The sequence below is a fragment of the Clarias gariepinus genome, chromosome 27, assembly GCF_024256425.1.
Source record: "Clarias gariepinus isolate MV-2021 ecotype Netherlands chromosome 27, CGAR_prim_01v2, whole genome shotgun sequence".
Lineage (NCBI taxonomy): Eukaryota > Metazoa > Chordata > Actinopteri > Siluriformes > Clariidae > Clarias > Clarias gariepinus.
Window position 1 is genome coordinate 19522592 of NC_071126.1, and position 26874 is coordinate 19549465.

At 40.9% G+C, this 26874-nt stretch overlaps 1 protein-coding gene across 1 annotated transcript in view; it reads left to right on the forward strand.

Annotated features, from left to right (window-relative positions):
- syndig1l (synapse differentiation inducing 1-like) overlaps window positions 1-21500 on the forward strand; it is a 40131-nt gene extending 18631 nt beyond the window's left edge. Inside the window, exons 3-4 of the mRNA XM_053488944.1 lie at window positions 12951-13088; window positions 21043-21500. Of these exons, the coding sequence (XP_053344919.1) occupies window positions 12951-13088; window positions 21043-21201 (297 nt within the window). The 3' untranslated portion in view covers window positions 21202-21500. The remainder of the gene's footprint in view (window positions 1-12950; window positions 13089-21042) is intronic.
- The last annotated feature ends 5374 nt before the right edge of the window (window positions 21501-26874 follow it).

The window sequence follows — 26874 nt, forward strand, 5'->3', positions numbered from 1 at the left end:
ACAGCATCTGTTGAATTTTGAGATAGACCAAAGATTTTTTCAAGGTTGAGTATTGTATATGATATACAGTAGGGGCGTTTTCCATTTAAATTTCAAAGTAGCATACAGTATCTATACATAACATACCTCTCCTCCCATGATAAATTAATGCCTATATGTTACCTTAAGCTCGGCCAAATACACCTGTGAAAACCTCATTAAAATATTTTATACGTGATGCATGCAAACAAACAGAGAAAAATTCCAAAATACATCTTGATGTTGTCTCTTACTCATCCTTCGTCCTATCAAATTATTTTATGGAAAATATATTCAATGTACAGACAGACATGGCAACTTTACAGTTTTGTTTTATATATATAATATACTTTATGAGACATATTCTTGTTCCTTAACTGAGTTGAATCGTACCAAATTTGAGAAAATCTCTATTTCTAGTCTTAAGAAAATCTTAGTTAAAATTTCTCTTGTTGCTGAAATCACAGCTATGTGTCGTACCCATGTAGAAAAGAAGAAAGCAGGAATAGCCTCCTGTCATTGCGAGCATGAAAACAGAGTCACCGTTAAAATGATGTCCCTTTGAGAACCAAATCAACTGGAATATGGTTAGTATAAACTCCTGTTCATGGTTTTTTACGTAGATGTGTAGAGTTACAAGAAGACGCGTGTACACAGAACCATGGCTTTGTTCTAGAACTTCAATCAAACATTTCCCAGCTTTCTTTTGTGTGTGTTCTTTAGGTTTAAAAGTGGCACAGTCCGCCTGCTGTATCTGTGATAAACCCAGCTTTAAAGTGTCCTCACTGAAGCTCTTCCTGCTGCTCGGATTCTGTAATCCCACCTCCGTGTATCGCAGTGTATCATGTCTGAGTCAGAGCTTTTAGCCACTCTCCTTTCTTTCCTTTTCTTTCTACCTTTTTTTCCTTTCCCCATACCTGTGCCTGCTCTAACAGGAAGAAGACACTAATAGCCCTTGTACTCCCTTTTCGTGAGGTTTTTTTTTTTTCCTTTTTCCCTCGGTGTCACCGAAGCTGCTTTTCACCTCTTTAAAACCCCAATTTAAAGCTTTCTACTCTCTGCTAAGATCTCACCTTCTTCCACAGACAGAGTGAACGAACGAGCTGAAAAAAAAAAAGAATTCTCCAGGAAAGGATGAAAAGGGGGGAAAAAATCTCTTTCATCTCAAACAGATTAGCCTGAGCTAAATTGTGCAGCTCTGAGAAACTCATTGATATACGACAGCTTTTTACAGACTATGTTTTACCTCTAAGATGTTGATGATGATGATGATGATGATGATTATCGTGTTAAGGAAATGGCTGTTATTTTGGCCACAGGGCTGCTAAGAAACTGAATACGAGAAACTGTTTGTTCCGGTTATTTCCTACAATTATGATCGCACGCTAACCTTCACCGCATGATCACAAAGAAACCTTTCTCAGTCCGAGGCTTTGATCTTACGCCTCACATAATACACTAACAGCCAAGATCATTTATATTCATATTTATGCATGTTAAAATTCCTTGCTGTTTAGATATAAACTTTTGTAAACACACACACAAACAACCAGGAACTGACTTTTTGCTTGACACTTTTCACCATGCTCCAGCTAGTTAGCTAGCTAGCTAATGCGACCAGGTTGCAACTGGCTTTTTTTTTTAACTAGGCAGTGTTGGACATTTTAAACATTTAACACAAGTGATTTTGGACATCATTATACACACTTCCCATGGAACAATAAACACACACACACAAAGATTTGTTTGTGTCCACTCCAGCTAGCTAGCTAATGTTTATCAGTTATCTAGTTAGCCTAACCCTAACAGTTTTGGTTGTTAGCTAAAAAAAAAAAAAAAACAAGTCTAGAACTAGTTGTAAAAATAGAACTAGTTTAGAAGATAAAACAACACAGCATAGATGTGAACACGTGTGAAAGGTTAGCGTTAGCAAGATGGCTGAAATACGAGCACTTGAAGCTAAAGGGTTTAGCGTTTGAACTCTGAGCTCAGTAAAAGTCTATTTTGAATCTTCTATTTTGAACATTTTAATCTCATACTCATCTCATATCTGAAAGAAAATGTTTTCTAAGATACTGTACTATACATTTGTAAAACTTTAGTTTGGCTAATATTTAGCTAATGTGTTAGCATGCAAGAATGATTAGCCAACCTTTTTTTTTTTTCAGATCCATTACTTAGCATTTACTTGCATTTAAAAAAAAAAAAATTACAATCACCCCTTTAAAAATTTCAATCATTTGATTGATTCTTCTCTTTCTTACAACAGCTTTTTTTCATGTTGTGCTGCCAACTTGTCTTTCATCTGTTTGTACATCATATTTACTGTATGCTTTTATTCCCCCAAAGCTTTTTGTTTTGTCCTAATCTGTTTTCATGCTCCATTTAATTTTACATAATACATAGATTTAATATGTTTTTCATTTGTATTCTTTTAAAATGTTATTCTCTCTCCCCATCTTGACAAATTACCTTTATTTTCTATGTTCCCTTTTTCACATCCAGTTTTATTATAAACCAGCTTTATTAAAGGCTTATAATTAATTCATACATAGAGAACATGACTAAACTATTTCTCTTGCCACTTCATCTAACACGGCTCCGCTACAAGAATTATTGCACACAAGCGTGTGATCATTACATTAATTTTAGACCCATTCATCCATATTAACACCAGCGCTCTACTGAGAACAGAAAAGACGTCGTCCATCGGATCTGGAAGTGCTGTTCGTTTAATGGGACATTTCAGAGAAATAGAGTATCGAACCGTTGAAACTTTTTAAACTTCTCATCCTGAACAGACTCTGACATAAAGCGGATTTCTATAAAAAATGATTTTTGAAAGCAGTGGTGTCTTAAACATGGCTGCGCGACACATCGCATGTTCATAATTGTTTCAGTGTTGGCCCTGAAAATGCTGAAACTGCAGAAAGCAAATCAGCAACTGAGTGATTTTATTGGCCAAACTTACTCATTTATTTATTTATTGAGTCATAAAAGAATCATTATTTGCTTCCTTCAACAGAATGGGCAAAATGAGGAACTGTGAAAAATATAAACAAAAAGTCCAGTCCACAAACAGCTCGGTTTTCAGAACAGAATTCTGTGATCTGTATCTTTGGGGATGGTGGGGGTATAATAGATAACCAGTTCAATTAACTTGGCGGTAGTGTTAATGTTCTGATTTTATATATCTACAGTATACAACATACGGTGCCTTGCAAAAGTATTTATAGCCCTTAGATTTGTACGCATTTTGTCACGTTACAAATGTATTCTATTGGAATTTTATGTGATGGATCAACACAAAGTGGCAATTGTAAAGTGGGAGGAAAATTATTAATGATTTTTCAAAATGTTTTTACAAATAAAAGTCTAAAAAACTGTGGTGTGCATTTGTTTTCAGCCCCCTTTACTCTGATACGCCTAACTAAAATCCAGTTAGCTCTTCGGTGAAGCTCTCAGAGGTTCGTTAGAGAACATTAGTGAACAAATAGCATCATAAAGCCTAAGGAACACAGCAGACAGGTCAGGGTTAATGTTATAGAAAAGTTTAAAGGAGAGTTAGAGTATAAAAAACAACATCTTTCAACATCTAATGGAGTGCTGTTCAACCCATCATCTGAAAATGGAAAGAGTACGGCACAACTGCAAACCTATAGTGACATGACATTCACCAAGACATGGCTGTCCACCTGAAATAACAGGTTGGGCGAGGAGAGCATTAATCAAAGGAGCAGCCAAGAGACCCATGGTAACTCTGGAGGAGCTGCAGAGATCCACAGCTCAGGCTCCACTAATCTGGTCTTTATGGAAGAGTGGCAAGAAGAAAGGTATCATTAAAAGAAAGCCATAAGAAGTACCATTTGCAGTTTCACATGGTTTGTCACAAACTGCAAACAAGACTTCTAAAGGCTTTCTTTCAACAATGGCCTTCTTCCTGATAAAATACATTCACATTTGTGGTTGCAACATAGCAAAAATAAAGTGATAAAGTTCAGGGGGTATGAATACTTTTGCAAGGCTGTTTGCAAGGAAATTTTTGTTAACATGCAGATGGTACTGACTTTAAGACGCATAACTTATAAGACTTAAAACAACTTAAGTTAACTTAACAGGTGATACTAACCTGGTGCTTAACCCCCCCCCCCCCCCATATCTATATTTGTTGTATAGAATGATGTGGTTTGTTAAATGTATGCGTTTATTATTGTTTTTATTTATTCCTCTGTGATATAAAGCTGCAACATGTTTAACTGAAATTCTAAAATATGTTTTTGAAACTTATATTCACAACCAGACGTTATATTTCTCCTCGTAAAAAACAGCATTAATTTTAATTCGAAATGCAGTAACGCGGTAAATCCAGCAGAATTGATGTTAATTTATCCAAATCAACTGTGTTCTTTACGCTTGGATGGCAATCGAGCTAGAAAAAAAAGTACACATCACCAGTAGCTCATACAGTCTACTGTACGTTTCTGTAGCATAATACAGGAGGTATAATCTAAAGTCATTACAGCTACGGGCAGATTGATGTTCCTGCTCCGCTACCAAGCGATCAATTAGTTTCTAAACATTTACGGCCTGTAGACATCCATCAGCGCTAAGCTAACCCATTTTTAATCTTATTAGTGGTTTATTGCAAGCGCAGCACTCAGGTGATCGAGGGCTGTTTACACAAAACACCCACCCACACACACACACACACACACACACACACACACTAAACAAAAGAGGCTACTATGGCTTTTTACTAACGTAACAGATATGTTAGGAACAACAAACGCCCTGAAATGAACAAATCTCTCGCTAAATTGCATTCACATTCGCGTTATAGATCAGAATATCAATTCCGCAAATTAATCCAGACGACGCTAATGAGATTTTAGGTCGAACGGAGTTGCGGATTTACGCGCTGTGCTTGTGTCGTCCTGGAAGAAGATTTAGAGCCAATTTTTAAAATAAATACAATGTTTATTGGAACAGTTTGCTGTAAATCATAAATACTTATGCATTTATTCTGATATGTTATGTTATGGTCTCTAGACGTGTTAAGGGGACGCTTTTCATTAAAAGTGTGTATAGCGGCTGATATGGTGATGCTGATGTTAGCATAATCATTATTGAAGGAGTCTCCAGTGTCAGCGCTTCGTAACAGTCTAAGGTTTTTTTTGGTAATGTGGCAAGCCTTAAATGTAGCTACAAAAGACTAAAATAGTCTAATGTTAGTATTTAATTAGAAACTTTTTTTCTTAGATGTGATGTAAGAGAAACTAAACACTTTGGGGGAGTTAGTATTTATGGGAAAGGATAGTAACGGGAACGTTGCCGGATTCGCACCCCGGATTTTAACAAGTTACACCTTGGGAGAACCTTGAGTTATACGAGATGCAAACCCTACTAACAGATTACATTATGAGGAAATCCATCAATGTGAGTCCATGTGCCTGCATCGGTATTTCTCTTCGCTCCGTCTGGCTCGGGCGCTCATGCCCATCTGGCATATCGATTATACCCTCAGTGATTGAGACTCCCAAAGCACCTCTTAAGCACAGGGCTGGAGGTCTTCAGTATAAATCAGACAGGCTTATTAAACCCCAGCGAGCTTGTTTTTTTTATGTGCGTTTGGTGTGCGCTGAGCATTAATCAACCCTCTGAGGAATCGCACACCAGTGGCTTGCTTTCAGAAGACCTGGTGTGGCATAACTTAACATAACCTGCTTTCTTTTCCCCAGCCACCGAGCTCTCGCGAACCTTGAATCGAAGACATTAAAAATGTATGGCGGCGCATTTCTGCAGCCACCAAACCCCAGTGCGACGCTCAGCTCCTAACGCCGCTGCTCATACGGCCACTTGCCCCTTTGTTGGAATATAATTGGCTCTCACCTGGCAGCTCGGGCCCCTCGTTCACCCCGTTAGAGCAACCTTATTCGCTTTCCAACCAAAACATTCCTTTCCATTTGTCCTGGCAGACCGTGTGTTAACACAAATGGGAGAGCTGAATACATTTACAGGGCTGTGTTTGCCCAAACCTGGAGAAAAAAAACACAAAAAGGAGGTATCCTAAAAAAAAAGGAGAAATTCAGACTGAATTGCTTTGATGAAGCGGCTAATCACCGGCGTCACACGGATTCGATTCTCTCAGCTCAAGTGGACACTCGGGCCAAAGCCTTCTACATGACACGCACATAATCAGTGTCAAAGAGCAATGATCGATCACCCTGAAATGAAAAGTAACAGAGAGATGAATAGAGACACCAGGACAGAAGAAGAGGAAGGATTTGCAGGGGGATGGGTTCGCCCGTGCTCAGGAGGCAATATGGCAACACAAATTACTCACTCGCTCTCCTGTGGCACCGGTCGCCTGATCTGACCAAATTGTTCATTAATCTGCTCAGACGTGTCTCGGGCTCCGGGGAAGGCACAGGTCACGTCAAAAAAGGAGCCATGCACAGAGCATAGTTTATTGAGACAGAAATGTGAAGCCTGGGTTTCAGTAGAGACATGTAAAAGAGTTTTCAAGAAAAGAAATATAAAGGTTTTAAAGGAGGGATTGTTGTAATGGTGAAGCAGAGGAATGAAGCTTGGGATCGGGGCTGTTGCTGAGAACTATACGTGTCTTTTCTGTTTGTGGTTTCTTGATAACATCACTGTTTTTGTCTTAACTTAATGGATGACTTGTTTGTTGAATGGACAGAACTATACTTGTTTATAGTGTGTGTGTTTTTTTTTTGTTTTTTGTTTTTTTTACAAGGCAGCACAGTTGTGTAGTGGATTGCACCTTGCCTTGCACCTTCAGGGTCCAAGTTTGATTCCCACCTTGGGTCAGTGTGCATAGAGTTTGCATGTTCTTCCCGTAGTTGGTGGGTTTTCTCCAGGTACTCCCGTTTTCCTCCTGCAGTCCAAAGACGTGTAAATTAGGCTAATTGGCATTCCCAAATTGTCTGTAGAGTGTGAATGAGCATGCAAGTAAAAGTGTGCATGCCTTGCGATGGATTGGCACCATGTCCAGGATGTACCCCGCCTCGTGCCCTAATTCTTCTGGAATAGGCTCCAGGGCCCCAAACCTGTACAAGATCACTTGGTACAGATGATTATTGAGTGTTGTTCCCTTTTTTTGTGTTTGTATTGGGCTTAAACAATACAATTAGATTTTCCCCTATTGTGACCTGATATAAGAAGCTCTTCTTCCCCTTTCTCCAGCTCTTTTCTCAGCTCTGCTGTTTCTTTGGTGTGGCATCTAATGGCAACCAAGCTAAGCCGGGGGTGCTATTACTTTTATTGGGTGTGAAAGCGGTTAAACTTGGAACAGGAAGCTTGTTCTAACCCAATGGAGATTTCATGTGAAAAATCGTAGACACTATTTTGGGTAGACTGTTAGGAACACCCCCCACACCTGTTCATTTCTTGCAGGTATCCAATCAGCCACTCATGTGGCAGGAGCTACCATGCAACCATGCAGATACAGGTCTAGAGATTCGGTTAATGTTCACATCAAACATAAGATTGTGGAAATCTGCAAGCTTAGTGACTTTTATTGTGGGTTTTTTGCTGATGTCTGAAGCGCTTGTTTGGGTATTTCAGAAACTGTTGAGATCCTGGGATTTTCACACACACACACACACACACACACACACACACACACACACACACACACAGAATAGTGTTAAAAACAAGAAAAAACCCTCCAGTGAGTGTAGATGTCTTGCTGATGAGAGATGTCGGAGAAGAACAGATGGTTCTCTTGTGTTCTCGGACAGGCTGGTGCGAGAACACAAACTTAAGGCAGATGAGCTTCAGCAGCATTATATCACATCAGGTTCTTCTCCTGTCAGTGAAAAACATAAATCTGAGGCTACAGTGTGTAACAGGCACGACTGAACCAGACTGATGAATAATGCAGAAATGTTGCCTGGTCTGATGAATCTTGATTTCAGATGGTAGAGTCAGATTTTGGCATCAGCAACATGACTCCGTGACCCCAGCCGGTGTTGTGTCAGGCTGGTGGATGTGTAATGGTGTGGGGAAGGGTTTCTTGGCATGCTGAATACCAATCGAACATGCTGTGATTGCCGTGCTCTGTCTGAGTCATGTCACTGACAACCAAGCAGGGAGGGTGAAAACTATCGTGTGCTTTCTGGTTTCTGTCAATCTTCTCCAATTGCTAACACTATTTGTCCACTTCCCCTTACATGGGCTCGCAGACACCCATAACTGTCTGGCTTCGCTATGATTGACAGCACGAATGGCCAGAAACCCACATGCATCTCCTTCAGTCTCTTTATGATTAAATTGAAGGGGTCACGTCTTCTCAGTCTGGTCTTCTACAGAGTCGGGAATGGACCTGAGTACACTTGGCGCTAAAGTTGGGTACGTTTGCGTAGTGTGAACGCTCCCTGACATACACTACTGCTTAAAAGGTTGGGGTGACTTGCAAATTTTTTTGTTTTTGTTAAGCAATTTATTTTCTACATTCTACAACAATACTGGGGATTTCAAAACCATCAAATGACACATACTGTATGGAATTTGGTAATTATGTAACATCAACAACAGTAACAGTCAGTTGTTATTTTAGAACATGAAGGTCAGCTGTTCTGGAACGGTTCTTGTGTTGTGTCAAGTGCATTTGCAAAACCCATCAAGCTCCAATAACCAATAACCAAACAGCACGTTATATTAGAGCCGTTATGAAGCTTTACAGAACAGAAGTAGCAGAAACATCTTAATATCAACTGGAGATTATTGTGTATCTAGGAGAAACATCTTCAGTATTGTTTTACAGTGTATAAGGAAATAGAAATCAGGAACGACCCTGGAGTTAGAAAGTGATCCCAAACTTTTGAGCAGTAACTCTAACTGGCTCCATGAACATTGAAATGAGTTCAGCAGAAGAATTCAACGTCCTCCAGTCACCAGAGCCGAACCTAATAGAGCATCTTTGGGATGTAATAGAACAGGAGGTCTGCAGCGATTATGCCATCAACTCATAATGGACCAAATCCTCAGAAGAATATTTCTAACAGCTGGTGGAGTATACGCTGAGCGTATGGTGTCTCTTATGAAGCGTCCGGTGACTGTAGAAATGATGTACGTCAATATAATTACAGATTAAATGCTAGCAAATGATTGTGGTATATGAGAAAGAAAGCACATCAGGACATGCAGTCATTTAGAAAATAGTCAAAATTCAGGTCAATATTCACATGACGAGTGTTTTATTTACTTTAATAAACGCAGAATGATTTTATGGTGTTAAAAACAAATCCGCAGGTCACATCAGCGTCATTTGACATCTAGAAATCCGTGAGGAAACCAGATTATTTTCTCCTGCATCCTTCAACGCTTGAACCACATCCCAGCTCTATTATTGCAGGTAGAAGTGGATTATCAGCAGTGATTTATATGAGAACACGATGCGGTCATATTTCTAGGCCACAAATACAAACAACAACATCAACAGCGGCAGCGCCGGCAGCAGCTTCTGTGGGCGTAGACCTCGTTTCCGTTGATTCACAGGAGGATGATGAGATAAGGATGAAAATATTTTATGCTGCAGAAGGCGCAGATTTAAGAGCAGTGAGGAAAAACGGGTTGTTCAGACAGCAATAAGTCACACTCGTCCCCATCACCAAGACCTGCTTTACAAAAATAAAATAAATAAGACACGACGGAGCGTAGAGTGGATGTCAGCCGGTGAGACGGCGAGGGCGAGTTAGGCGTCTGGATCATGCGCTTGTTGACCGGATTTAAGGTCATTCTCTACTGTTTGTCAATATATATATATATATATACACTATAATATGTTTAGATGACGGATCATCATGGAAACATTCCCTTGGCATTATTTTTTTTTACATTTAGATATTAAACTGTGCTTTTTCGTTTCTTTCATTCTTAATAATTAATGTTACACAGATCGCTGAGTTCACTCGGTCTATCATGACCCGGCGCTCCTCTTCTCCGCTCTCTCTCCACCGGTATCCGCACTCCTGCTGTTGCATAAGAGGACATAAATATTTTATTTGAAGTCTGACTGATTTTCTACTTTGTGATATTACAATAAGAAATGAAGATGGATGTTTTTAATCGTCTTCGTACAAAATGTCAGGATTTCTTTAAATATAATCTTGAGGAAAAATGAGAGAAACAAGTTTAAAATGATCTGCTTCATCTTTACCTCTGACTGTTACAGAGTCCTGACACTGGAGACTCCTTCGCTCCTGATCAGATGGTGGTGTAAATGTAAACAATAATAATATAAATATGTAAAAGTAAGACTATAACAGATTACATGCTGAGGTTCTCATGTTGACAAACACTGCTTGTGTATGTTTGGGTTTTCCTTCCGGTCCTGTTGTCTGTCCCCATGTCTGTTGGTTTGTTGCCTGCTCGTGTTCACCTGCTTCGTGTTAGTTACACATTCACTCGAGTCTTTTTTTCCATTTTGCATTTTCAACCCTCTGAGTTGTCATAGAAACAATGTTTTTAGCCGAAGTAACACGTAAATATTTCTCATGTTTTTTTGGTAGTACCGTCTTCTTGTCTTTCTTGTTTCGTTTCCATTATTATTATTTTTTTAATCAGATATGCTTGTAGTCTAAAGTAAAGTACCTCATCTGACATTTTGGCAATAATTGTTTTAATGACACATTTTTATTGATTTAGTGTTCAACGTAGTGATGTTCAGAATAAAAAAAAAAATCCTCTATTTTTTTCATTCTTTCTCATTTTCTGTGTTACATTTCCTATTGACTATTTTTTTGGGATATGTTATTTTTTTCCTTATGTAAAGGAAACACCCCCCACCCAGATTTTCTCCATAATTTGCTCATGTCCAATTCTTACCCGTCTTGTTAAGAACGCAACTTTTCATGATTGACTAGGGTCTTTATGATTCTTATGTTTATTTTTTACATCTTTTCCTTCTTTCTTTTATACGTTTTGCCCTTTTTAGTGACAGATGAACATCATGACAGACACTTTATTACCACTTCCAAAAATCATTTTCTTTCTTTTATTGTTATATTTGTTCTTTCTTTTTTTAACTTTGTGTAAATCTTTTTATTAATCTTTTACACTAAGTTTTTCCCCCCTACTGATTTCTTTTTTTTTTTCATGTTTGTCACACTTTAATGTTTTATTTCATCAAACAGATTTAAATATTAGTCAAAGGTAAGACAAGTAAATACATCATGCAGTTTTTAAATGAAGGTTTTTATTATTAAGGGAAGACTACATAGCCCTGTGTGAAAAAGTGTTTCCCCCTAAACCTAATAACTTACTGGGCCATCAAGCATTTTCGATAACTTTCGATAACTTGCAGGGAGTCTGTTACAGTGCTGTGGAGGAATTTTGGTCCACTCACCGTTGCAGAATTGTTGTAATTCAGCCACTTTAGAGGGTTTTCGAACACAAACTGCCTTTTTAAGGTCATGCCACAGCAGCTCAATTAGATTCAGTTCACTGACTTTGACTTTGACTAGGCCACTCTAAAGTCATGTTGTTTTTCTTCGGCCATTCAGAAGTGGAATTGCTGGTGCGCTTTGGATCATTGTCCTGCTGCAGAACCCAAGTTGTCTTCAGCTTGAGGTCATAAACAGATGGCCGGACATTCTCCTTCAGGATATTTTGGTACACAGCAGAATTCAAGGTTCCATTCATCACGGCAAGTCTTCCAGGTCCAGCGGTCCTCCAGCAGTGGTTTTTGTCTTGGAACGCTGCCATGCAAACCATTTCTGCCCCCAGTCTCTTTCTCATGGTGGAGTCATGAACGCCCGCCTTAACAAGTGAGACCTGCAGGTCTTTGGATGTGGTTGTGGGGTCTTTTGTGACCTCTTAGATGAGTCGTTGCTGAACTCTAGGGGTAATTTTGGTCAGCCATCCACTCCTGGGAAGGTTCTCCACTGTTCCATGTTTTTGCCATTTGTAGATAATGGCTCTCACTGTGGTTTGCTGCAGTCCTAAAGCTTTAGACATGGCTTTATAACCTTATCCTGACTGATAGATCTCAATTAGTTTGAATTTCTTTGGATCTCGGCATGATGTCTAGCTTTTGAGGATCGTTTGCTCTTATTCACTTTGTCAGGCAGGTCGTATTTAAGTGATTATTTGATTGTGAGCAGGTGTGTCAGTAATGAGGCCTGGGAGTGGCTAGAGAAATTGAACTTGGGTTTGATAAACCAGAGTTAAGTTATGATTTAACAGGGGGGGCAAACACTTTTTCACACAGGGCTATGTAGATTTGGATTTTGTTTTCCCTCAATAATAAAAAGCTTCATTTAAAAACAGCATGATGTGTTTACTTGTGTCTTTATATTTTTCTTTATTTATGTTCTTATGTTATTTTTTTCTTTTTTCCCTTATTTATCTCTTAACTATTCCATCTGTTTCTTTTTTTCTTTCTTTCTTTCTTGTTTCTGCTTTTTTTTATTAATTTCTTCCTTAACTACTGTATTTCCTGCGTTTTCTTCTCTGTAGTTGTGTCCTTGTGTCCACCATCCTTAGAGCTCCTTGGACTTTTCCCATTGCATTGTGATGTCATCATCATCATCATCATCACTAACAGGAAGTTAAAAGGCCTTGGGTTTGGCCAAGTAAAAGATATTCCAGGTCACCACTAAAATAATAATCTAAATGGGAGTGTATATTTTTTGATGCAGTTTCAGTAGCAGAAAGGCCAACCTTGTGCTCCAGATTCTTATGGTTTTCTTCTATTTAAAATGTGTGTAATCATTCAGCTCCCTAAAAAAGTCCAGTTGGGAAAGAACTGGCTTGGTGTTCATGTTCATGATGAGTTTTTGTGTGGAAACTTCTGACTTCTGTGACTCACTCGGTGGAAACAATAACAGCAAAAAGGTGCGATAACAATTTGATCTTCCTGTATGGTGTGAAAACACATCGTAAGTGTGTTGTGTGTCTCTCCACAGACGGACTGCTCCAGCGACAGCGAGAGTGAAGATAACTTCATCGTCATTCCTCCTCGTGATCACCTGGGCCTGGCCATCTTCTCTATGCTCTGCTGTTTCTGGCCTCTGGGCATCGCAGCCTTCTACTTCTCTCAGGGGGTGGGTACAGAGTGTGTGAAGACACACACACACACACACACACGTTCACGTACCAGCTCCTGCTCACATGTCATTAGCGAAGCTACTGTAGAGGAACATCTGAATTTCTCCATCTGTCTGGTTTCTGTCAGCATGGGAGCTTTTCTCTTTAACGCCTGCTGTGAATATCTCACTTCATGGACAGGAGCCTTTACTTCCATTCTTCTTCTTCTTCTTCCTCCTCTAGTCTTCTTCTTACATATTAAGTCATTTTTTAAACTTTCCCATTAAAAGCGAACACAATTTTTAAATAAAAAAAGTTCCCCTTCTTGATTTTACAGGTTGTGTCTACTTACAGATTTCTTTATTTCCCTCACCATCGTATTGCTTTACTTCTTTTTATCCTTCCCTTTATCAGTTCTCCCATTATACTGTATATCATGAAATATTTTTTCTTTCTCTCTTTTTTATTTATTTTTTTATTATTATATCGAAGCGAACACTTTCACTCGTATGTGGCATGGAGGTCGTGGCTGGTGGAGGCACAGACTAAATGATCTTGTCAGAAGCTAATTTCATTCTGCTGCAGTAATTATGATAATAGTGGTGGTGTTTAGAGAGGAGCCGAATGCGGCACTGGAGGTGAGCAGGTGGAGACACGGGGGCTGGCTGTAGCGTGTGCGTCCTCAGAGCACCGAATAAACCGTCTTACCTCTGCAGCAGAGCTCGGCAGAATGTTACCACTGATTACACCCACTTCATCCTGCGCCTCCTCCCTCAGCGTCCCCTCTTCTCATCCTTCAGTTCCCACTCAGCATCCATGCTTCACATCCTTTAGCTCCCCCACTTCTCCTCTTTCAGGGACTCCACCTTTTCTTCTCTCAGGATTCCCTCTTCTCCTCCCCTCTTTTAATGTCCCAAATTCCATTGCTTCCTCAATATCCCTGCCCCTCCTTTCGCCTTCAATGTCCCCACTTCCACTCCTTCCTTCTTTATTGTCCCCACTTCCACTCCTCCCTTTTCCAGTGTCCCTGCTTCCACTCCTCCCTCAATGTCCACATTTTCCCTCCTGCCTCACTGTCCCTGCTTCCCCCCACCCTCAATGTCCCTGTCTCTCCTTTCTTCTGTAGTGTTACTCTCTTTACTCCTCCTTCAATGTCCACACTTAAACTTGTCCCCTAGGGTCCCCATCTCCCCTTTTCCTCAATGTCCACACTTAAACTTGTCCCTCAGGCTCACCATCTCCCCTTTTCCCTCAATGTCCACACTTACACTTGTCCCTTAGGGTCCCTATCTCCCCTTTTCCTCAATGTCCACACTTACACTTGTCCCTTAGGGTCGCTATCTCCCCTTTTCCTCAATGTCCACACTTACACTTGTCCCTTAGGGTCCCTATCTCCCCTTTTCCTCAATGTCCACACTTAAACTTGTCCCTTAGGGTCCCCATCTCCCCTTTTCCTCAATGTCCACACTTAAACTTGTCCCTCAGGCTCACCATCTCCCCTTTTCCCCTCAATGTCCACACTTACACTTGTCCCTTAGGGTCCCTATCTCCCCTTTTCCTCAATGTCCACACTTAAACTTGTCCCTCAGGCTCACCATCTCCCCTTTTCCCTCAATGTCCACACTTACACTTGTCCCTTAGGGTCCCTATCTCCCCTTTTCCTCAATGTCCACACTTAAACTTGTCCCTCAGGCTCGCTATCTCCCCTTTTCCCTCAATGTCCATGCTTCCCCTTATCCTTCAGTGCCCTTGCTTCCCCTCCTCCCTCACCATAAGTGTCCCCACTTCCCTTGCTCAATGTTCTTGCTTTCAGTGTCCCTGCGTATCCATCTTTTTCAGAGGGAAAAGTGAGGACACTGAAGGGGAAGGAGAAGTGGTGACACAGAGGGAGAAGTGGAAGAGGGACACTTACTTAAGAGTACCCACTTCCGCTCATATCCCCAAATGCCCCGGCTTCTCCTCCTCCCTCAGTGTCCCCTCTAACCCTCCTTCCTCAGTGTCCACATTTTTTTCTTTTTCCCTTTATGTATTCACTTCTCCTCTCTTCCTCAGCCACTCCTTTAGCATTTCTGTTTCTAATCTATTTTTTTCTTTTACTTAACATGTTGTCATGAAACATTTACATTACAAACATTTTGCACTTTTCCTCCTCTGTCATGTCCAGCATTTCGTGACCTGCGGTGTTTCCTTCGGGACATGTGGTAACCAGGGGTCAGTGGTGCCATTACTCCGGCTACTTTATAACATCTGAGCAGGAATAACAGAGATAATCACTGGAATAATTACTGTATCATGTATAATCATGTTAGACTAATCGCATCTGATCAGGGGTTAATTTTCTTCACCCAAAAAAAACGTGTGTCTCCGTGCTGATCCCTGAGACAGATGTGTATAGCTTCGAGTTCATTAAAGACATTTCTGTACTGTCCTTTATCTAGTGCAATACTGATTCAATTAGCCGCGTGAGAGCGACAGAGAGAGAGAGCGACAGAGAGAGAGAGAGAGAGAGGGAGAGAGATTAGGAAAAGCAGTGAGTTTGACAGAAAGATTTCTTTCAATGAATAAAAACTAGCAGCAATGTGTTTGTACAGCTCTGAGCCGGGCATAGCCACACTGGTGGCCGAGGAGCGCATTATTGACTGTCACAGAATGAAGGAGTAAAAATCGATAGTGTTTTCCTGGGATTAGGAGGTCACACACACACACACGCGCACACACACACACTGCAGTCACACGGGATTTGCAGCTCACAGTGTGTGAAACGGAGGCTAAAACAGACATCAGACTGGGAAAGGCAACGGCAAATAAACACACAGCCACAAAATAAACTGGAGTTTTACTGCGATATGTTTGCAGAAGGAAGACGGAGGATGCGACGCGCGAGTTAATAACAAGGAGCGGTGCTCAGACGGAGCTTTGAGCCTCATTTAGGCTGATGTGCTCTCCCTGACTGTCGCCCATCTGCCATATGAATCTGAATTCATTTAAAATCGCGGAACGGCACGGACACTTACGGAGCGGAGGCTTTGGATAAAAAGACGCATTTGTCACATGGTTTGTCTAGTGCAATGCGTACGGAATAAAACACTCTGTGTCAGGAACTTTTAAAAGTAATCAATAACAGTCTGGTGTGATGAAGCGGAGTTACTGATACCTCCATAACACTGATGATTTTCTCCGCTGTACAACATTTCCATGTGATTAATTCCACTATTGAAATCATCAGTGGTGGGTAAAGTTCATAAATCCTGCACTTGAGTAAAAGTAGAGACAGTAGAGGAATCCTATACCCGCCTCGTCTCCACTTCTGATTGCAAGCGATTATGCATAATAGCCAGAAGGTGGCGATATTATGGTTTCAAATGCACCATGTGGTTATGTAACCGAGTAGTAGAAATGACAGATGTTGTTGTTTGATGTAATGGAGTAACAGTAAAAAAAAAAACATCCTCGAATAAAGGTACTCAAGTAAAGTACAAAAATACGTGAAATACAAGGTGGTGTCAAAAAGTTTGGAGACTAGTTTTGTAACACGCCATCAGATGGCAGCACCAGGCTGCACACACAGTCACAGGGAGCACCGACCTTCATAAGTCAGTGTGCCAAAAGACATCGTCCTGTGTACATCGGAAGCTGTGTGACTCGTGCCTTACTGACCATAACGTTACCACGTCTGAACAAAGAGCGAATGTGAAATTCAGCGTGAAACTGGGAGGGTCTGCCACAGAGATGTTTCACGTGACGGAGATGCTGCAACGGGTTGGTCGAGGTGTTTTCGGTGGCACACGCACTTTAAGAGTGGAAGAGTATCACTGGAAGGCGATGATGCATCAGGAAGTCCTTCAACAAGCTCACTTCCTAAAAATGTTGAAACCATTCAGCAACTAGTGCATGATGATCGTCAGGGAACAATTCACAACAACGCTGCCTTTGTCGGTGTGTCGTACGGAACAGTCCAGACGATCCTTACGTGTGGTTTAAAACATGCGCCGTGTTGCTGCCGAGTTTGTTTCCAGGCTGCCAACCCAAGAGCAGAAGGATTTGTGTTGAGGATCATTACCGGTGACAAAACTTGGGTGTGACCCTGAGACCAAGCAACAGTCTTCACAGTGGAAGAGTCCGGCATCTCCACGGCTCGACTGAGTGCGTGCTCATCGTCTTTTTCCACATTTGTGGCATTGTTCATCACGAATTCGTAGCCAGGGCGCCAGTCCGTCAATAACGGCGTTTCAAGGCGTCTGACAGAGGACATACGGTGAAAAAAACTAAGCTACTCCCGAGACTTTCTGATACCATCTCGTGTGTATTTAGGTACAGTAACTTTACTTAGTTAAGTTCCACCCCCGAAGCTGTTTCTTCACCCAACAAAAACCTGAAACAAAATGCATCTGACCAAGAAACCCCAAAGAAAAGTAAGGTCTGAATGTCCTGATGATGTCCACAGATGTCTGACACTGAAGACTCCTTTTGTAAATCTTACATACTGTACATACTGTACATACATATCTCTATACAGCAAAGTTCAGCACCTCAGTAACATCACCTGTTTGTTTTTTTACTGTGAAATACCTTCACTGTTTAGTAGCAGCTCCATGATATTGACGTGAGACCTTGAATGTGCATCAACCGACTTATTTCAAATGTTCCCTCCGTTCATCCATCTCCTGACTCATGAATCAAATGCACTAAACAATTACGATGTGCTGAAAGAAGCGAAATGAGAGCGAGGCTGATGCTTTGAGCCACAGTCTTCAGCTCTTGTCTCTTACACACACACACACACAGGTTGAGTAATTGATTTATTAAAGAATGGTAGAATATAAGCGATTGATCCTAAAAAGCTTTCAGTAGAAACCATCATCGCACTTTTAAAAACAATGGCACTTGAGAATGCTTAATGTTGCCATGGATACTGATACGCACCATCTCGTCTACCCACTTGTTGGATTGTCCTGCTATTCATGACATCCGCGCTTCCTCTCCCTCTGTAACCAAGACGAAGAGCTGCTTCACTGTGAAAGCCGAGACCGAGTGAAGGGTACGAGCATCTCGCTGAGGAACAGACCTCAGTGCACGGATAATAACGCGCTCTGTCAGCTGCTAAAGCTTAACTCCTTCCAAAGTAGGTCGAAATAATAGTATTCAGTTCTGACTAAAAAATATATATATATTCTTACAGTGAAGTGAGGATTCTTTCAAAATAAAGAAATAACACAATTCTAAATTTAAATAAGTACTTGTAAAAGGAACTCGTCTGATAGGATTGTTAAACCACAGTGTGGTTAGGATGGGGCGATTCCACCGCTCACAGTGATGGAGAATTTCTCTGTCACCTCTATCCAAAATAAGTGACCCGGCTGGCAAAACCCCAGTGGCATGGAAGTAATTGTCAGTGCTACCCAAGGTGCATTGTGAACAGGTGCCTGTGTCTGTGAGCGTCATTTTAAACGTTTAACCTTGGGCGACGTGAGCCCTCTGGATGATCTCCGGTGGTGGACGAAGTACACAAATCCTGTGCTGGGGGAAACATTACGCCATTAACAGCGCATGATTATGTCGTGTCCCCTACATACTAAGGTAATGGAAGGAAATGGACGAAGCTTTAAGTGAGTACTACAGTAGCTCTGGTCTGCGGTGCTGCCGTTGTGTAGAAATGACTTTCCGCTCAAGACTTACTTACCAATTACTAACTGGAGAGGGACACGACATAATCATGGTAATGACGGATTAATTTAAAAAACACATACGCAAAGAAAGGTGGCGGGACAGTGGCGTAGTGGTTAGCACTGTCACCTTGCACCTCCAGGGTCCGGGTCAGTGTGCATGAAGTTTGTATGTTCTCCACATGTTTGGTGGGTGCAAAAACATGCAGAACTGGTGTTCCCAAATTGCTTGTAGTACTGTATGTGCGCCATGTGATGGAATGTCCCCGCGTCCTAGGTGAACCCCGCCCCATGCACAAAGTCTCCTCGGATGGGCTCCAGGCCGCAGAGACCCTGTACATAGGATAAAGTGCTATAAATGAAGAGTGTGTGAGACTCAAGGAAAGATGTTGTTGCTGCAAGCTAACATTAGAATACTCATTATAGAAAATGTCCGCTAGCACATAAATGGGCTTAGCTCTATGGGTTTTAACAGAGAATTATGGAGGCAGGCAGACAAAATGAATGACTCTTTCTTCTGTTCAACGATTTGAAAATAAGACTATGGGTTGCTGAGTCAGGACATTTGTCGGTGTTTTTTTTGCACGATCTCAATATTGTAGCCTGTTGTACTGATCGTGTAATATTTACGCTCGATGTTTATTAATATTAGCACAGGTCAAAGTAAGAAGCGAAGACACTCACTCACTCATTATCTATACAACTTCATTCTGTATACAGGGGTTCGGGGGCGGGGCCTATCCCAGGAGACTTAGGGCACAAGGCAGGGTACACCCTGGAATGGAAGGCAATCCATCACAGGGCACACAAACAAACACCCACACTTGGATTCACACACTACGGGCAATTTGGGAGCGCCAACTGGTGTTCGGACCTTGGAGGTGTGAGGCTACAGTGCTAAGCTGAAGGACAGACAGATATTCAAGTACATCTTTTACTTTGAAATGTGGTGGAGTAAAAGTAAAAAGTCTTCCAAAGTACAGAGTACAACAACAAATCACATTTACGTTGATACTGTCCACCACTGAGGGTCTTGTGTTATACGATTGGCGTTCAAGTCAACTGGGACTTGTGATTAGATTTCGTGAATCTAGAGACCCTTAGCTGCAGTTCAACAATTGAAGGGTGGAAACATTTTAAAGAACTCCATAATTCCTGGGTGAGGTGGCTCGGAGCCCACTGCAGTCGTTCCCATGAACATTCAGTGAGTGGAACGCCCGATCCTTAAAAATCTACGGATAACTCATCGCCAACTTGCGGAAAAGATAGATCTGTTTGTGTAACCTGTACACGGGAACTCGGCTGGGAGTTATTGCCACATCGCCCGTCCAGTCCTGACCTCGCTCCAAGACATTTCCACGTTTGGTGCCATTAAAGGAGTTCCTGGGAGGCCGGAGTTTTAGACGGGAATCATACAGTCAGTCCAATCATGATATCTTTCTAACTTGATGGTGTCCGAGCACTTGTGAAACACTGGGATAAGTGCATTAGTGTAGCAGGAGATTATATAGAGACATAAAGGGAGATCTTACACTCAGAACTGTGTTCTGTTATTCTGTACAACGTCACGCTTTGACTTTTGTATCAGTGTAGAGTTCGCACCAGAAAGCATTTCGAAAGATTGTTGTAATCTTGCTGGTTTATACTAAATACATCTGTAATGCTACAGCTTTACCGCCGACTGTTACGAAGCGCTGACGCTGGAGACTTCTTCCAAACATGTTAAATAACCCTAAAGAAAACTTTGCAATATCAATGTTTTGACACGTTTTTGTTAAGCGTCCATCATACCCAACCCATGTGAACAAACTATTTATACAGAAACCTTTTTTTTTCTTTGTGATTTTTTTTCCGACTTGTAGAAACTTCGTCCCACATTAAACAGCTGCATCAGAGGCTTCAAATGCATGTAAATGGATTTTTTTGTTGCGTGTGATTAGTTCCTCGATGTGACAATATGATCTAAAGACGACGTGACAGCTCGGGCGTGATGCAGCCTCTCACGTCTCAACTGTCGGAATCTCATCCTCTTCACGCGCAGCCTTTAATGTGTGTTTTCTTTTATTGTTCTATTAACCTTCGCTGCATGAGTCTCAGAGCTGCGGGTTTGATTCGTCCCAGTGTCCCCACATATCAAAGCTTGGTGAAGAGCTCTAATTGTGTGTGTGTGTGTGTGTGTGTGTTTTAGGAACGTACTGTTTGTGAATTTCGTCCTTGTTTAAGTGTCCTTTGTTGTAGCAGTAATAAATGATCGGTTTAATTCACTCTCGCTTTCGTTTCTCATCTTTATTTATTTTTTTCTCTTCAGACCAGCAAAGCCGTGACGAAGGGCGACTTCCCGATGGCCAGCATCGCGTCCAGACGAGCTCTGTTCCTGGCTGCTCTCTCCATCACCATCGGCACCGGGGTGTACGTGGGGGTCGTGGTGGCCCTCATTGCCTACCTCTCCAAACCCGGACATATATAGCATCGCTAGGATTGACAAATGACTGGAAACTGGAGTAGCACCTCCGACAGACCTCCCTCTCACAAACACATCCCCTGCTCATTTCCTTTTGCTCAATGAAAAGAAGAGGACATTTGGGAAATCTCGGGAACTCTTTATTGAAGATGGACGGGAGGGAATGCCGGGTCTCTCGCGGTCGTGGTCTTGGGTCGCGCTTTAACCGGAGACTCTGCTTCGTTTTATTATTTATTTTAGAGACGCCATTGCAGTAACCCAGACGTTTTTTTTTTTTTTTTTTCGATTAAGGAAATCCTAATGGACAACATCACAAAGGACAAAAAAAAAAAACATAACAAGAACAAAGGAACACAAGGACCTCTCTCTCTCTCTCTCTGTTTGAAGCTGAGCTCTGTTTTTAACACCAAGAGATATAAATCTACTTTTTTCTCCTTCTATCACCTTGGGTTCAATGCACCGCCGGTGTACAGGGCTTGAAGATATCTCTGCTTGATACCATAAACTCTTTCCTGCTGTTGCACGTGTGCGTACGTGTGCTAACATAAAAAAAAAAAATCAAGGGAGGTTTCAGAAAATCTAATGTTTACTTACAGAACAGCTAATGGCATGAATACTGAATACTGACACCTGAAATGTGCTACGCTATTAAAACTATAGGAATCACTAAGGAGGGGGGGGGGGGGGTCATGGCTGTGCTGGGGATTGCACACACACACAAACACACACACACACACACACACCACCTCAGTATTCCTGTCTGAGAGGAACAACCCTGCCTGTACTGGTCTCTGCACTCGTTCGCTTGCTCGCTCACTCGCTCGTCCCTCTCTTGGTTCGGGCTCGGCTCCTGTTTCGTGTTCCGTGTTCTTTGTTTCGTGTTCTAGTCGAACACAAAGCTCTGGTGTGATGAGAAAGGATCTGAATCCTAAGAGGCAGGAAGCCGTAAACACTTCAGATGTGTCTGAATTAAAAGAAATGAAAAGAAAAAAAGGATTGATTTCAGATTGGCTTTCCCTCGTGTCAGTGTGGTTTAAGCTCCGGCTCGGTGTGGCTCCTGACACACGGAGCGAATACAAGTAACGGGAAACAAGCCGACGTTCAAGCGCTTATCTGTCAGAAGGTGCTCAGAAAAAAAAATCGGATTGTTATTTTACCTGACTGGTTTTCAATTCCAGACCTGACAACACAACCCATTTCACACATCATCTGTAGGAGCTTCGCTTTCCAGACGATTATCAACCAGCGGTTATAAATACAGAAAAAAAACATCATAGTCTTCTTCGGTTCCTCATTAAACAAAACCCTGACAAAACTCTCATTCACACCCCGTCACAGAAACACTTTCAGTAAGAACACGCATCTGATAACGTTATGGCGTCTTAAACAACACGCCGTCTCTAGTGTAAGTCGTTCTGATCCGCCTCTGAACCGAACCGTCCGTGTCGTTCTGTTCACGGCTAACGCCAGCTACAAAGCTAACTAGCGTCTAACACAAGGCTGAATCCCAAATCCCTCTCTAACCCCTGATCAAGGGCACTACTTAGTGTGTGGAACAAGGGATCATACCCCCTACATAGTGCACTAGTTTTTTCAATTTAACACTATTCGGGTTCGACCCCTGAACCCGGAAATTAACGGAGCTGATATTCTAAAGTCCAGGACCGTCCAGCACCTCCACCACCACCCTATACATAGTACCAGTAAGAATTAAAAAATACTTTCACTAACTGTTCTCAGCTCCGATAGTCGCATTTAGGATAGCTGTGTTGGCAGAGCAAGAAATTAGTTGGATAAACAAACAACTCATAATCTGTCAATCAAAATTGCAGTATTATATAAAAGAAGTATCATTTTTGAGGTCATGCTGTTGTACTGAACATCAGCACGGCTGTGATATCTTCAGTAGTCGCGCCTAAATGCGGGACAACAGCACGACCTCCAGTGTGATACTAAAAGTGTGGTTTACTAAAAAAGAGAAAAAAACTCACAACTTAACAAAAAGGCAAATATTATAAAATTTCTTTTAGAAATGCTAAATAAAATTTAAATAAATAATTGTTTTTTAATCCCCAAAGAGAAGACTTTATTCACACATGTGGATGAGGATCAAAAGCTAAAAAAAAGAAGCACAAAAAATCTCTGGCAAGTATGACATCGGCAGAAGAGCAGTTTTTATACTCCGCCCACATTTGTCTCTAATTGTTGTTAAGCTCACGTTCACACGAGAACAAACACAGTCATTTCCCAGCATGTTTCAGAATGACAAAGATAAGGTTTTGTTTTCAAAGCATCTGTTCAAATAGTTTATGATGTATGGCACAGCTCCAGGCGAGGCTGTGATGGAGCGTGAACATTAGCATAATGTTGGAGGCAGCGGGGCGAGGTTACAGACGTGGGTTCTTCATAACACCATGTTCGCTCAGGAGCCACACTCTTGAACCGTGCTACTGGAAAGAAAAAAAAGAAGGTGCAGCAAAGGGTCGTTAAATGGTTCCTGAACTTTTATGGATTTTCTAAAAGGCAAAAAAGAACAAAGTATTTTTAAATAGAGTGTTTCAGTTACTATTTTGAAAACGCAGTCAAGTCCCATCGTTCAGATCCCACTAAGGTTACCTTCACATTACCTAAAGTGACCCAAATTGGATGTAACGCACAAATCTGATGCTCTTCAAATCAGATCTGAGTTGGCCTCAGTGGTAAAGTGCTCGCCCTATCATCCGGAGATCGCTGGTTTGGTTCCCGGGTGATGCTGTAACCTCTCGCAGCCGGAGGCCTAGAGAGAGCTGATTGGCCGAGCTCTCTCAGGAGGGGAGGAATGAGAGGTACTTAGTGCTCCCACATTAATCACGGCTCTACAGCCAATCAGAGGCGCACGCGTAGGAAGCGGCTAGCGCTTTTCATCCGAGTGTGTTACTCCGCCCCTAACCGTGCGTGAGCAAGCAGTTCGAAAAGATGCAGTCTGTTGGCGTCACGCGGTTCGGAGGAAACACGTGATAGTCTTCGGCCCTCCCGACTGAGTGGTAGTAGTAGCCTTAATGTGGAGCCCCCTAGTGACGGGGAGGAATTGGCCATGACTAAATTCTGGAGAAAATCAGAAAAAAAAATAAATAAATAAAAAAAATTCTGGGATCTGAGTCAATATCATATGGGGGACAGAGGACAGCCGCGTTCACGTTAGAGTCAGATAAAAAAGTCATTTGTAATTATGAATGTGAATCATCATAAAATGGACATCCAATTTGACCAAAAAAATGTAATAAAACAAAATTGAACAATGTAGCGTAGTCTACGACATTTCTATCTTTGAGATAACACATTGTTTGGACCCATTGGAATGTGTGGCTTATGAAGAAAGTCACTTTTACATGACTGGACTACTTCTAGGTGGCGCTAGTGTGTCCGGGCTATGTTTTAATGTCGTACTTTGTGTTTGCATTGTGCTTCTATTGAAAGCAATCCTTTTAAGTCACTAAACATTAAGATATTGATATAGCTTGACTTTAATTTTCTTTTTAAACCGCACATTTTTTGAAGGTTATGATTATAAGGGGTCCAAACACTTAAGGTCGTCAATGCTATTATTATTATTATTATTATTATTATGCGTTTCAACATCAGGCTATCTGTATGTGATACAAAAGTAGATAGTAATCCTTTTTTCTATTTACTTATTAGGCAAATGAAATCACAGTCACAGTGACCTAGTGGTGGCGCTATGGTGCAGTGTTTAATATTTTAAACCAAATCACAAGTTCTTTGACAAACCATCAAACAAAAACAAAACAAAAAAAACTTGTAGACTAAATAAGTATGGTCCTTGGTCCCTGAAAAACCAAAGCTTGAAGCTATTATTATGATTATTTTTTTTAGATTTAATAATAAGACTCCCACATTCACAGACAATTCGCTCCTGATTCAGGCTGCATGGCATGCTTCTAAAGATTGGCTTTTGTGTCCATGTAAACATTAATAAGAAGAAAAAATATCAATGCGCAATGTTTTTCGAAGTGACTCATCTGTTATCTGAACTCACCCCGACTGTCCTGTGTGGGCAAACAGGAGCTGATGGCATTGTCTGCATTCACCGGCCCATTAAATGTCACCATTTTACCAACTGCAATACCGATCGCACAAAACAGAACATTTGCTTTCTTATTGTTCACCGAAGCCCTGGGAAAAAAAGAGAGGGGGGAAAAAATCCTTTCAAACAACAGTGCATGACTCAAACGCTCGAGCCTCTTCACATCTCTGAGGACCTGTGACTCATAATTTGCGCTTTGCTGATGTCGATGCAAAAGTGGGCTTGGGTAAATGTGTTTCCATTACAAGCAGCGAAGCGTTGAAAGGCAACATTAGGCACTTACAGTCGCGCAGCACCGCCATCCACTATACCTGCTATTCACGCTTTACAATTAGCTTCCCATAATGCTGTTCTCTGGAGCCTAAACATGAATAGCACAATGGAATCACGTCTACGAATATTGTCAAGAGGGAACATTAAAGCCTGACCGTATGTCTTTAGCTTAAAGGGAAAGAAAATGACCAACAACAAAAATATATATATATGTCATTTGGAGTCAAGGGAAGCTAACGTTTGCTTTATTATGCCAAAGTATAAATCATGATTTTAATAGTAAAAAAAAAAACTGATGCAGGAGAGATAACGCTCATAAAATGTGAAAACAGAGGTATAACTGGAGACTTATTATGGACTTAACATGGAGCAGGTGAACACAAGCAGATAACACTGCAATTACATAAACAAGGCGGAGTCTGGACGGAGAACAAAGCCAGATGGAAATGTAAAGTAAAGCACAGACCGCGATGTATGCTGAAAGACTGAATTTGTGACAAAAAAGTGTTTTGTTGTGATGCAAACCTAATTTCAGTGGATGTTTCTCTCGTTAATAAGCACAAGGCGATCTATGATCTGATCTTTAAATCATCAAATCTGAATTATATTAATTTTGTCTATTTTTTTTTATAAATCGTTCATATGTCTAATGTTGTATATTTATTTGTTTATTTATTTATTTATCTACTTATTTATTAATTTACTTATTATTTATTCTTAATTTCAGATTGGTGTCCAATGATAACATGACCAATGCTGTAATTAAAAAAAATAAAAAAAACGATGTACTGTATTCATTCAAAAGTGTTTTTGACCTGGAGTAAAGTGCTGGTCCAACAAATTCACATAATTTAAGATAAGTTTCCTTTAATGCATTAAAAATAATAATTTTAAAATAATTGTAAGAGAGGTATTTAAAAGAACATCATCATAATGCTGAGGTGATTTGTGTTCTCTAAGTATTGTGTTTCTATCTCTTTCTCGTCACGATGTGAGTCAAGAGCCTGTACATACTGCAAATAAAAAAAATGAACAAAAAAATGATGCTGTATAAAATAAACCACATTTGAGACAAAATGGGGGAAAAAAAGTGTGAGGATTTGGTTTGTGTCTAAAAGAGAAAGGTGAATGTGCCTTCCATGACTTTCATATTGCATCTAATATTATTTAATGATCATAAAGAACACAATGATCTCATGCACATACAGTAGAGCCTTTATAGTTATACTGCAAAGGGATTAAAGAGATTAATGCTAGAGCCTAACTGTATTAATCCTCCTGCTGAAAAGTCATTTCAGGAATTAAAATTGAATCTGTTACTA